The 14,276-nt window shown below is 42.6% G+C and overlaps 2 protein-coding genes across 2 annotated transcripts in view; one reads left to right on the top strand and one right to left on the bottom strand.

The window, feature by feature from the left end:
- Positions 1-2,236, bottom strand: part of LOC135946824 (leucine-rich repeats and immunoglobulin-like domains protein 3) — a 48,585-nt gene extending 46,349 nt beyond the window's left edge. The window contains exon 1 of the mRNA XM_065495239.1: positions 2,131-2,236. The gene's annotated coding sequence lies outside the window, so the exon portion shown is untranslated. The remainder of the gene's footprint in view (positions 1-2,130) is intronic.
- Positions 2,237-8,710: 6,474 nt separating this feature from the next.
- On the top strand, positions 8,711-9,241 carry LOC135946409 (uncharacterized). Its single transcript, XM_065494619.1, has one exon. The coding sequence runs from the start codon at positions 8,711-8,713 to the stop codon at positions 9,239-9,241; it is 531 nt and encodes a 176-aa protein (XP_065350691.1).
- Positions 9,242-14,276: the final 5,035 nt, after the last annotated feature.

Raw genomic sequence — 14,276 nt, 5'->3', positions numbered from 1 at the left:
AGGTGGAAACACACTCGAAACGCGCCTTCGAACACTCAACAAGTGACACCAGTGCATGACCGCTTGAAGATAAAATCAAAATTAATTGAAAAGCCCTTTCAACGTTCAAACCCAGATTTATTTTGCTGTTCATTTGAATTAAAAACAAATATCAATTTACATCGTGAGAAATAATTTAAATAATTCGCAAAAATACGGATGCTGGACGCTCTTAACGAGGGAAAACGGACCAAATTTGCATTTGATTAAAAATATTCAAAAAACAGAGGAGCAGTAAAGAAGGCCATTTAATTGGTGTGTCGTTCTAGATGGAATTTAATTAAGCTTTTTGTGAATTTGGACAGGCGGAAGGCGTTGACACCTTGTTAATTATGAAAATGCGAAAAGAGCGGCTGCCTGCTGTTGCACGCGTGGGACGCACACACTTGTATTTCTTAATTGCCCCGAAAATGTGCGTAATCGCTTTCCTCTCTCGCGATCCGAGAAAATATCGTTTTTCCACATGACTTAATTTCACGTCAGACGACGCCAATTAATGTAAAAGAGACGGATTAAAGCAAATTAAATGCATTTTTCATCTTGAAAATATTAATTTGCAGTGACTGCGAAAGTTTGAGTTAAAAATGATTCATCAGGGATCCGCAACGATGAATATTTTCGATTAAATTTGTTCTGTGGAACGAAAAGACAATTGGAACGTTTGGCAAAATGCATCATCTTGGCGCGCGCACTTCGGGTTTCGCCAGCTCATGCAATGCAAAATGGCTACCATACCCGCCCGCGCCAGCACTTTGCGCTAAGCGAGACCTCTGCGCCAGTGCACGGCTGCGTCCAAAGGGCAACCCCATTTCCTGATCTTTTCCGCACTCGAATCGAACCGAGACGACGATTGCGATTCGTGAAAATTGTTCTGTCCAGAGTGACGCAGAAGAGAGTCGGCCCCGAATGCAGATTGTGCGCGACACTTGCTCACCGCGAGAGCTTTAGGCGCGATCCGACAATTTCGCAAAATGTCACCAAAAAGCGAGCACTCGGCTGAAGTACACGGCCCTGGCCATATTTCTAAAAAGCCACAGGTTGCTGCCATTTTGCACAATTTTCTATACAGAAGATTGAGATTTAAGTAAAGGATTGCGTGTAGAGCGTGTTGCGTGGCTGTCGTGACATGATAATTTATCCCAATTGGGAGCGTGCGCGTAACGAGAACTCGCCTAAGATAGAAAACGGCGTGCGCCTTACAATTAGAAGGAATGTGCACTGGCACTGCCGCTCACAAAGATTTGCTCTGCTTACGGAGAAATCGCAGTGCGAACTGACAATTTGGCGCCGCCGAGCCACCGACTGCGGCCGGCCGACCCATATTGCTGTCCTGCCTGCCTGCCTGCCGTGGCCCAGTCTCCAATCTCTCGAATCCGCGTCCGCCACTGACGGCACACCGACTTTGGACGGACGTCCCCAATTCTAAACACGCCACACGCGACGCTCGCCGCACCGGCAAACTCACGCGACACAGTACTATTTTCTAATTTCCTCACGAACAAAAGCAGTAACCAGCTCAGATCTTTAAAAATTCCTGCTGTGAGGATTTGAAAGGAAATATCTAAAAATAAAATGTGGAGGAAAGATGTTTTCGTTACGACTGCGCAGAGCAATTAAAAAGGGCGTCTTCAAGAGTTAAAAGCCAATCAAAATCAGATCAGAATGTAAGGGAAAGGGAAGACTGATAATGAATTTTGCCACTTAGTTGAGATGATTAAGGATGATAATTAATTATTTTCTGTGTAGAGGATTATTACAAATGTCAACAAAATCTATTGATCAAAGAAGTTCTTTGTACTTATAGTAGATAATGCCTGATAAAAAATAAGTATTCAATTTAAAATTCTTTTCTATTAATTGTACCTACAATTTTGCAGCAATTGCATTTCCCAAATCCGTACAATCGTCCGATAATTTCACAAGAACGGAAACGCAAGATTGGCCAGCGCAAACCGCGATTCCATCTGCAGGCCGTTTAAGCTGCTAAGGTAATAATCACACGGCAATTAGGGCAATTTTCGCGAGCCACGCGATCCAAAATAAATCGACAAAGCAGTAGAATGAAAACAAAAAAGATGACTTTGTACTCACCCTGAGCCAGACGGCGCGGGGTCGCCGATCACCTCGCAGTCGTGATCTGCACAGTGTCACCCTCGCCGGCGGAGGTCGAGTGCAAACTTGGGCTCCTCCGAGTACCTGGAAAAGCAAAAGAAAATCCAAATTAAACACACTGCGGCAACTGCATGGCGAGAGAAGAAAAAACTTGTTAATTAAAAGACTCACACGGCTTTAATCATCCAGCATTAATTATTGTGCGCGAGAGGGCCTCTCGAATACAACAAATAAGTAATTACTCGGTCGCTGCAACTCGCGTGTGTGCATTTTAAGTACTCACACGACATGACCACGTGCCGATTTTAATTTTAAAACTGGCTGCGACGCTGATTGAAAATCGGCTCAGATGCTGCAACAGGTTTCCGTGGGCGTTAAGCAAGTGCAAAAATCACAAAAAAAAATAAAATAAAATTAATTATTTTCTCGCGTTTTCGAAACTTTGAACCTCCAAATCTCGGGTTCTGAGCATCACAAATGCAAAATTTACATCCCGTATAACTTGCCTCAATCCCCCCTGAGCAGCAGAAGGGTTTAGGGGGTGCTAACGCTCATCCCTCTTCATCCCCATTGCTATACAATTTAGAAAAAGAGGGACTACCGCTCACTGTTGCATCTTTAAAACTGTATGCCAACTTGATGTGGATGGAGAGCAAGCAAACACCCCTTAACCCGGATAACAGGATTATCTTAATATATTCGAATAAATATTAACACTTAATATTCATTTCATAATACTTTTAAATTATTATTGAAATTACTATAATTTTACATAAATACTGAAAATTTTTATTATTATTTATCGAATTTTAACTGAATTAAATAAATGCAATAAAATTTAAATAAGTTGCATGCGAAGTATATTTAACAGTTTCAATTGGTTATGAGAATTGGGTAAATAGTTTTCTGGTTCGATCTTATGTTTAATTCGGAAATTATTAACTAGAGATTATTTTAATGAATTTAATTCATATTTTTTCCTTTTTAAAATGAAATTTTACCGGAACTTTAAGGTAAATTTCATGAATATCAGAATAATTTCGACTCATTTATGATTGGATTTGTAAAAAGGCTTAAGGTACAAGGCTAAATTAATATAGGGAGCTGTATTCCAGAATGTTAGCATAGATCTGGAGGACTTGGAGGACGCAATAAGGGACTGGACTGGAGGTGGAGGTGGAGGACTGAAGGAAGGACAGGAGCAGCGAAGACGGACCCGAAGACCCCGCCGAGACGGACGGAGCGGATCAACGAGGCGCAGCAGCCCCTGGCGAAGACCAGGTCGGACGCGGCCGAGCAGCCGTCGCGCGCGGAGGGCAGCGTGCGGCAGGAGGCGTGCGCGGAGGCGGCGGACCACGTGCGCCAGCTTGAGACGGAGCTGAGCGAGTGGGACGGCGTGCACCGAAAGTGCCAATGCCTCGAGCAAGTCTCAAAGCACGACATGGAACGCCAACTGCAGCTCGCGAAGCTGGTCAAGGAGGCACTTGAACTGGTGGAGAGTGACTGCAGTGCCGCGTGCTGCAAGTGGAGTTCCAGAAGCGGCCGATCGCTTTTGACTGAGAGACTGAAACGGGTGGAACGGTTTGATTTCTCAGCCAGAACAGTCGTCGCAGCCTTTCTCGCATCTTTGCAACGGTTGAGGTGTTAAAAAGAACGAGATGAAAGCGCAAAAATAGATTTAATTAAACAGACACACAGCGTAAACGGTCCTACAGAGAGCGCCGCCGCAGGAAGCGGCGGTCGCGCTCATGCATTGCTTACGTACGCTGGTACAGCAAATTAAATATTACAATAATTTCATTGTGTGTCTGTTTAATTAAATCCATTTTAGCGCTTTTATCTCGTTCTTTTTTACACCTCAACCGTTGCAAAGATGCGAGAAAGGCTGTCAATGACTTAATATCATTTTTTTATCGCTCTCGCTCGCTCGAAAGAGCAGCCAAAAGGCGGTCTCTCGTCCAGCAGCAAAGCGCGGCCAGACCGGCACTTCCTTTGAGGCGATATTTTGTGACGTGACGCTCGTAAATTATGAAACGCTGAAAAGTGCCGCAGTGAAATTGGTTCGATTTAAACACCAATAAAGTGTGTCGTTGCGGTAGGGAGCGGCGCTAGGAGCGGCGGCGGTTCGCTGCCAAAAGAAAAGCGGACAGAAAAGCGACAATATACACTTTGAATTTTTTGTCACTTTGCCATTTGATGAAATTATGCCAATAATCAATTATTGCCACCATCTGTGGCCGATATATTACACTGATCATGAGTCGCTGCTCATGCAGCTAACACAAAATCATAAGAATTTAAAAAATCTAGATGGCTTCATCAAAGAGTTCGATCTAACCGAAATTCGCTCGTGAATTAATTTTATTCAAAATATTATAAAATCATATATTATAAAATAAATTTAATTCAAATCAATTATGCATTAACACCAAACTCAATAAATTAACTAAATTGAATTTATTTTAAATGGATTATTTTTATAAAATAACAATACAAATAATGTTAAACAATTAATTAATTCAAAATGGGTCAAATTTATATTGAATGCATTATTTTTTAATTTAGGAATCCCCGTGCTGATTGAATATAGGCAAATCGAAATTTCGAAGAGAGAGCTAACTTGAAGAGGATTCTGATACAAAGACAGCTAATTGGTTTAAAAATAAGAAAATGAATGGCAATCACTTTGAACATGAAATTCCTGCCGCCAACAGAATTTCCACTCGCCGCAATCCGACACGATAAGTAAAATGAGGACGGAAGGAACGGTGCCAAGTAGAATGCATTCGGAGGGCATTATCTCGGTGGAATCGGACGAAAACCAATCGGCGGCGATTAGCTGCAAGCACCATCCTTATTTTTTCGAACAGGGCCAGCACGTGCACGTGCACGCGGCCGCAACGCCTAATGCCAAACCATAACTTTAGTTTCAACAGCTCGCAGATTCTTTCAAGTGTGCGAAAGTGTATTTGTATTCGGTTGACCAAGCGTGAATTATTAGTCACTTCATTTCCGCGAGTTGCGATTCGCCATTGCGTGCGACTGGATGCGCGCGCCAAGTCTGCTCTACATAAAGGCTACAGGAAAATTGAAATTAGAAAAATGACACTAATTTCAAACAGACGCACGCGTCAACAAGCGCACTACAAAGTGTGCTTGCGTCACGATGCAAGCAAACAGCGGAGCACGAAACAGCATCGCTATGGTTCGTTGCAAACGACAAACGTTTACTTCACAACATAAAAGGACCGCAACCGCACGATTGAAAAACGAAAAATTCCGAAAAAACAAAACAGTTCATTTAATTGATTTAATTGTGAGGAAGGGAAAATCGGCGCTGTTTGGCGTCAAATTCTAAACATCGAGTGAATGAGCGAAAAGCCCCCAGAAAAATTGCCACACACGGCACGCGTCGGACCTTTGAACCTCGCTGTCGCGGTTGAAAAGCATCGACACACGCGACACGCAACCAGCATTCAAACTCCTGTTTTACCCTTTTTTTCTTTTTCCGCATCTCTCGCTAATAGAGGTTGGTGAAAAAGGGCTTGCAGTCGCGCAACAGCGGCGAGAGTAGATTGATGTTCGGATTAAAAGTGGCAGCCGGAAATTGGCCACTCGCTACCAGCGTCCGCCGACGCGGCCGCCTGCCTGCACGAGAGTAACAAAGTGCAGTTATTAATTAGACGCGGGAATTCGTGGTCGGTGCCTTGTGTGCACCAATTCGTAGTGCTGGTCTTTTCCGTGGTGGCCAGCGCCTCCTGCGTCTCCAGCAGGCGCGCGCGACGATCCGCCGGCACCTCGCCGGCATCACCTGGCAGCCACCTCCACTTGGCCACCGCCTCCACCTCGCCGCCGCCTCCAGCTGCCGCATCTCAACTTCCAGCTGTGTCCGTTGCGATTCAAGCTCCTCCAGCCCAACCGGCTGCTCGGCCGCGTCCAACCTGGTCTTCGCCAGGGTCTTCTGCGCGGTCATCTCGGCCTCGTTGATCTGCTCCGTCGCGTCCAGGCGCCGCACCAACTTCTCGTTTGCGACGCACTCCGGGGTCTTCATGTCAGTCTTGGCTGCTCCAGACATCCTTCTTCTCCGCCGGTTGTTGTCCTCCAGGCCATCCCTCCAGTCCTTTCCAGTCCTCCTCGTAGTCCACGTCCAAGTCCTCCAGATCCGTGTCAGCGTATGGGAAAGCAGCTCATTTTATTAATTTAGTCCGAAATCTTAATCTAGTTTACAAATCCATTGAAAAATATATAAAAATTATGTTGAAATTCAAGAATTTTACCTTTAAATTTAAATTTGCTGAGTAAAAATTTATAATACAAAGAAAACGCGGTTAAATTTGAATATATTTCAAAGAAAATTAAATAATAAATATTGAAATCCGATAAAATACAATAAAATTAAATCCATTACATTAATTCAGAACTAAGCATTAAATCTAACCAAAAAATTATTTATATAATACTGATAACCATTTTAAAACATTAAAATTTTATTTAAATTCCATTTATAAAAATCCTAAGGCGTCCTTATTATTAAGCTTAAATTCAGTTAACAAAAATAAATACGCCGAATATTAATATAAATAGATAAAAAATTAATTATCAAATTAAATATAGATTTAAATAAAATAATTATTGTTATTATTTAATTCTAAAAATTATAATCGTGTTGAAATATTTTTCGGTGTTTCTTTTGAAGTGCAAATTTTAATTCATTAACCCTTCTCCGTAATCGCACAAAAATTGCTCTATATCAATTTAAAAATTTTCAAACTCTAATTTCATCTGAAACTACCAGCAATAAAATATTTTTATCTCTAGGCGAGTGCGTTTGTCTCAATTTTGAAAGCTCAAAATATTAAAAAAATATTATTAACAGCGTGAAAAACAAAACTGTGCTTCTGAGGAGATTGAGAACAGTCTAGTGATGGATTTTGAAATTCTGATTGTTAAAATGCGGGATCAGGCAAAAATTAAAAAAATTAAAAAATTGTTTTTTCACGCGATTTTGAAACTTTGAAACGCCAAATCTCGGGTTCTGAGCATCTCAATTACCAAATCTAACTACCGTTGGACACGTCTCAATCTCCTCTGAGCAGTTTGAGGGTTTATAAGTAGCTTAAACTCATCCCCTTTCATCCCCAATGCCAAAATTTTAATAACAAGCGGCCGCCGACACCGCCGTTCCTGTCGCCGCTCCGTGTTTTGCATCTTTCGAGTTGTGTGACATCTTATTGACGGAGAGCAAGCTCCCCAAACCGACCTTTTTGTCAGAGCAGGTCAAGTCGAGTGCAATGGTTGATAGTTTCTGCAAGTCTGATAAATGGAACCCGAGATTTGGAGGTGGAAATACTAAAAAAAACTCAAAAAATTGCACATTTTTTAAATTTTGTCATTTTTCCAACTCCAAAACTCGGGTTTTAAGGGTCACAATTGAAGAAATTACCCACCGTTGCACTCGACTTGACCTGCTCTAACCAACAAATCGGTTTTGGGGAGCTTGCTCTCTACCAATAAGATGTCACACAGCTCGAAAGATGCAAAACAAGGAGCGGCGACAGGGACGGTGGTCGCTTATTGTTAAAATTGTGGCACTGGGGATGAAAGGGGATGAGTTTAAGCGCCTTTTAAACCCTCCAACTGGTCAGAGGAGATTGAAACGAGTCCAACGGTAGGTAGATTTGGTAATTGAGATGCTCAGAACCTCAGAAATTTGAGGTTCGAAGTTTAAAAAAAAAACTCGCAAAAAAAGAAATCTATTTAACTTTTTGAGATTTTTACAATTCCTCATCTAGGGATTTAAAAACCAGAATTTCAAAATCTATCAACCGCTATAGACTGTTCTCAATCTCCTCTGGAGCGCAGATGTGTTTTTGACGTTATAATTAATCTTGTTTTAATAATTTGGAGATTTCAAAATGGAAAAAATGAATTTTGCCTTAGGTAATATAATTTTATAACTGTAGATTTCAGATTAAATTTTACGTAGGAAGAATTTAAAATTATGCTTAAGAACAATTTTGTGCAATTATGGCAGTGGGTAACTGAAAATTGCACTTAACAGAAACACATTTCAACAGAATTATAATTTTTCGAATTAATATTAATGTTAAACATTTTATTTTAATAAAGTTTTAATATATTAATTAATGTTTTATTTATTTATAATCATATTAAAAATATTTTATTTATTTATTTGATTTCAGCAAAATATTAATTAAGCCTCAGAATTTTAATATATTGAATTCAAAGGAAATTTAATTATTTCAAATGGTTATCAGAATTGGATAAATATTTTTTTTGTTCGCTTTTAAATTTAGTTCCTCAGTTATTAACTGATATTGATTTTAATTTATTTTACGAAATTAAAAAAAATGAATTTAAATTTATTTTTTTTATAATAACATTTAACAGGGTTTTCTTTGTTTAATAAATGATTTAAAGCGAATTTGAATGGAATAAAAAATGTTTTTAATTTAGCGTAATTTTCATGAATTGTTGAAAGGATTTTGTAAACTAGATTTAGATGTCGGGCTAAATTAATAAAAGGAGCTGCTTTCCCATGGATTATAATGGATCTGGATCTGGAGGACTTGGAGGACGCGAGGGACTGGAGGAGGAGGACTGGCGGACTGAAGGAAGGAGAGGAATAGGAGCAGCGAAGACGGACCCGAAGACCACGGAGACGGAAGGAGCGGATCAACAAGGCGCAGCAGGCTCTGGCGAAGACCAGGTCGGACGACGCCGAGCAGCCGTCGAGCGTGGCGGCGTTGGAAGCGGCGGCGGAGGCGGAGGGAGCGGTGGTGGAGGCGACCGAGGTGTTGGCGGCGGCGGCGGTTGCGGCGGAGGTGGAGGAGGTGGAGGCGGAGGCGGCGGAGGGAGCGGTGGTGGAGGCGGCGGAGGCGGAGGGAGCGGTGGTGGAGGCGGCCGAGGTGTTGGCGGAGGTGGTGGAGGCGGAGAGGGCAATTCGAGGCGGTGGGAGAGGAGAGGTCGAAACGGAGACGGCTGCTGGTGGAAGCGTGAGTCGCGTGAGCAGCGAGGAAAGAGGCTGCTGGAGCCGTGTCGCGTGCGGCACCGTTACAGTTACAATTAAAAGATAGGCCATTCGAAACGCTGCTTGCGCACCCGCATCGATTTTGTTAATTTTTTCCCTCTGGTGCAGGTAAGATTGAGGCAAAAAAATTAACAAAAATAAATATCTCATCGAAAATTTGCCTTTTGGTTCGTTTCGACAAAGGTTTGGCCAACCAAAATGATAAAAGGATAAAATACAAATAAAAAAAAAACTATGAAATGTGCATGAATAGCAAACAAATCCAATTCCCTTTTGTTTTCTTTGCTGTTAAAAAATCACAGTCAATGAACTATCGCATGTTATTTCCAACGCTTGGAAATTTTTCTTTTCTTAATAAATATTAATGCGGTTAAATTAAATATTTTACGGAAATAAATTTAATCTGTCATTCACGTCAGGAAAATGCTCCATTTCTGGTACACTCTCGCTCATCATTGCTCTCTCGTCGGCTCCAAATATTTTGCAATAAAAAACTGCAAACTAAATAGAGCACGGAATAAAGTTTGCAGAAGCGTTGGCCGAAGTCGCAACTCGGTGTCGGCTGACCTACAGGAAAGAGAGTTTGCCTGCAGCGCGTTTGAACGCAGCGCACGACACAAAATCGGCTTCTGCTATTATAAATCAAAATAGAGTAATAGATTTGGGCCAAACAATCAATTCTGTTCGAGGTGTAGCAGTCGTTCGTGCAAAGGTTTGGCGGCGATTTCAGCGGCGAAGGCAAATCCGAGGAGCAGGCAGGCGAAGGCGCCGGCTGCTGCTCGTCGGCGACGGCGCAGTAGTCGGCCCTGTCGCCGAATTTGCGCACGTCTCGCGCTGTGGCAGGCGCGAGACGTGCGCAGAGCAGTGCCACAACGCAAACGACGCAATTCCACGCTCGTGGCGCGCTGCAGCGGCATTCCGGTCGAAGGGAACCAGATTCAAATTTAATTTAAATTATTTTCTACTACCATCCTTAATTTTATCAGCCCCTTTCTCCATTACAAACTATAGATTGTATTCAGGTTTGCTTTTTAATTTGATGCCTCGTTTCATTGGCACTAATTAGTCTAAATTGGTTCTAATTTATGAAAACGCAAAATAAAAATCTTGATTATTTGGTGTGCGTTAATAGATATCGTGAAACAGAAGAGAAAAGAAAATGTTTCGACGAGTAGGTCATCTTTAAATTGAAAATCCTTCCTCGATCCAGCATAATTAAGTTTGAAAAGAATATGCTTGCTCATAAAGTAGCAGACCGAAACCGACACTGACAAATGACTTGCTGCAAGAGCGCAACGTGGAGAGTCCAGAGCGCGTGTCTCTATTTTTAACGAGAAGAGGACGCAGTCTCCCGCCGAGGCGAGACTGACGCGTGTTACGCAACCGGCGAAACACGCGTGCTGCCCGGCACAACATACAACTCGCTCTTCACATTCGTGCACATTCAGATTCAGCGCTAACAAACTAAAATTTATCCCGCTTGCCCTTATTTGTTGTCAGTGACGTAACAATCACAACAACAAAAAGGAGCTACGTGTCTATTTATCTCAAATACCCAAAAATGCAGTCAACAAACCAACAATTAATCTGTTTCATAGTCGCCGCGAATTTGAGTGTTCATTGTTGACGGAAAGAATTTGAGAATTCGGTCTTTACGTTTCAACGCGCGGACTTCCTGCGCGTCCCTGATGTCCCTGAAGAGCAGTGTGGCCTCCGTGGGCGTGACGTCGGGCGTCAGGGACCGAGCCCGCTTACGAATCAGGTCAGGAGAGTTTTAAACCGCTTCTTTAACTTCATTCTCGCGCTCTTCGTACCTCGCGTGACTCGATTGCCAATTTTGCGTTATGCTCTCATTGATTTAGGGCCAAACTGGTATTATTATTAAGGTAATTCATCACCACGAATTAAATTAAGGTGATTTGGGTCCGCAAACTTTGAGCATATTTTCAAATAAATTTCTGGCCATGAATTAAAGAAAAACTGATTATTTTACACTATACTTCTACAGCCATTTTCGTTTTGGAGGCCGTGTGTGCGGCGGTGGCGGACAATCCGCGAGGAAGCAGGCGCTACGTGCTTCTTTTCGCTTAATTTTGGCAATAAATTCAATTGGCCAGCCGCGCGGAGTGAAAAACACACTGTATGATGTGCAGCCATGTGACAATACATAAAGTGTACATAATTAGTCCACGAAGTCCATTGCCTGCGCAACTCACATCCCTCAATTTTATTTTTTGCCAACTCGCGATCTTGATTTTCTTTTGCTGTTCATTTTGTGTGCGCTCTTTCAACTTGCTGATATTGGTTAAAAATTGAATTACAGTAAGATATTAATTAAGTTTTAATTTTTCAGATAAGATGTTTGCAGCCATTGTAAAACAGTTTTGCAAAACATGCCATTAATTAAGGTGGCTCAAATACTGCCGCCGAAAGTGAGTAATGAAAAGCGGCGAGTGTTAATTTGAGCTGCGGCGAGAAAAGTCGTGGATTCGAAAAATTTGAGGCGCTTTCGACGAGCCCGTGATTTTTAGAGCTGCGGAAAGATTGCATCCAAGTGTGGACGCGCACTGATTTCAATATACTCGCTTCCTCTCTCTCTCTGCTCTGCGCGTTCAAAATTAAAAATAGAGGCCGAAAATCGCGCGACAACTCAACTCTGCGTTTATCTGCGGGCGCAGTCAATGGCACTTTGCATCAAAGAAGCTTCAATTTCAAAGCGCAAATTGCTCTGTTCGTTTGAGCGTTTTGCAGATATATCTCTGACTGATATTTCACCGTTGTTTTTTATTGGTATTTTTTATTTTCTATTACCTTTCCAACAATTGATAGCGATTTTTTCTTTCAATTCAGTCCAGCATAAAGTAAAAATAAAGCTTGGGAAGTAATAAACCAACAATTGGTTTATTCATTTTCTCGACCGCTAATTGTATGCTGAACCGAAACTACATATATTGAATACGAACCAATAATAATGTTTGACTCATATAGACGCAACGAAAGAAAAAAATGCTTAAGAAAGGAAATGAAAGAGGAAGCGATAAAGGGTGGAAACGAAGGCGAGGCTGCTGGGAATCGTGGAAAATGAAGACGGCGGCGTACGATTGATTCGGCTTTTGCGTGTGGGTGGCGAAAGGAAGAAAGAGGCGAGTGAATGGAGCTGTGTCACACTTGGCCTCTGTCGGCCGAGGGGCGATTTTTCAATCGCGGGCGCAGGGGCGCAACGACCGCGCCGCGCAGACACTTTGATGGATGCGCCGCTAATCTGCACACGCATTTCTCGAGACGACTTTGTTTCTTCTTTCCCATGCGGCCCAACTATTTTTCCTATTTTTCGCGCGATTAGCGCGGATTCGACCGAGATAGCGAGCGAGAGCCAGTTTGAACCGCGAAATTCAATATTGAAAGGTGAGTCACTGCGCGTGTGAGTAATAAAGCCAATCAGACATCAGGCCCAAACCGCGCGGGAGCCACGGCCCAAAGCCGCAGAATTAATTCCGCCTCGCTAGATTCCCCCAGGCCGAATAAAAAATACCCCCGTCGTCGTCCCGTGACCTTCCACAAGGCCCCCATCCGCGATGCGTTCACTGCGCATGCGTCGGGATTGCTGAAAAATGGCCAGTAATCAGTCCGTGAACTTGGTGAAACGGCTCTGCGCGTATTTCCGACTCTTCAGCAGCTTCTGCGCATGCCCGTTAAACCCAAGCACATGCGCAGTACGGTCTCCGTGCGCAAGAGGGAAGGCAGGACAGCAGCGAGCGATGGCGGCATTCAGGGTCGTCACGTAATTGAATTATGCAATAAGTCACGCGTGCAGACTCGATCTTTTTTGCCGATCAAAGACGCAGATGCCAATTATTGTTCTTTTCGACGGATGGTATAAATATAAATTTGTTTGCCGTTCGTCGTGCCGCAGCTTTGGCGAATTGTGATTTGGTCGCGTCGGCAAAGGCCAGGTCAGTCCAGGGGACACGACGATTGATCGCGCGCGCGCAGCCGGAGACAAATTGCGGCCGGGATACCTGGAAAAGCGGCTTTCGTACGCTCGATTACTGCTAATGCGGCGCGACAAAAACGCGACACTCGATTATTATTTCGGTCGCGTCGCCAAGAGAGCGAATCGAGCGGCTGCTTTTGTAACGAGACGCCGCGAATTAATTAGTATTCAAATTTCGCTTTCGCCACAACGCGAGCTCGTTTGACGGCGCACCAGCACCAGCCGATTCCACATATCAATTGTTAATCAAACAAACACGGCAGTAAATTTAATTCAGAAACTCGGCCGGCATGCACCGCGACCACGACCACGCAGCCACTCGAATAAAATCTTCATTCAACTAGACACACACAATCTGAGTAAATAATTCATTCAAATTCACACTTGCCGGCCGGCCATTCTCACAATCAGGCTCGGAAAATAGTCGCTTCAAAAGGACAAAAGCTGCGCGCCGGGCACTCAAAGTCGATTCCTGTGACAGTCGCAAGTTTCAACCGACCATTGAATTAAGTCCTGATGTGAGGATTGGAAACGAAATATCTAAAAAAAATAAATGTGGAGGAAAATTATTTTCGCTAGCACTGCGCAGAGCTATTAAAATATGCCTTTCTAAGAGTTGAATGCAGTTAAAAATTAAAAAAAGCAAAGGACTGGACAGCCAATGCTGAATTTTGCTTTTTAGTTGATATATCCCTATGCGATTGATATACTTATATCGTTTCCTGTGTAGAGGATTGTTACAATTGTGAACAAAATCTATTGATCCAAGAAGTTCATTGTTCTTAAAAGTAAATGATGCCTGATATAAGCATTATATAAAAAAATAATTATTCAATTTATAAACTTTTCTGATAATAGCACAAATAATTTTGCAGCAATAATTGCATTTCGCAAATCCGTAAAATCGTTCGATAATTTCACAAGAACGGAAACGCAAGATTGGCCAAGGCAAACCGCGATTCCATCTGCAGGCCGTTTAAGCTGCTAAGGTAATAATATCACACGCCAATTAGTGCAATTTTCGCGAGCCACGTGATCCAAAATAAATCGACAAAGCCGCAGAATGAAAACAAAAAAGAT

Source organism: Cloeon dipterum, chromosome X, assembly GCF_949628265.1.
Source record: "Cloeon dipterum chromosome X, ieCloDipt1.1, whole genome shotgun sequence".
Classification (NCBI taxonomy): domain Eukaryota; kingdom Metazoa; phylum Arthropoda; class Insecta; order Ephemeroptera; family Baetidae; genus Cloeon; species Cloeon dipterum.
This window is presented reverse-complemented; position numbering and strand designations above follow the sequence as displayed.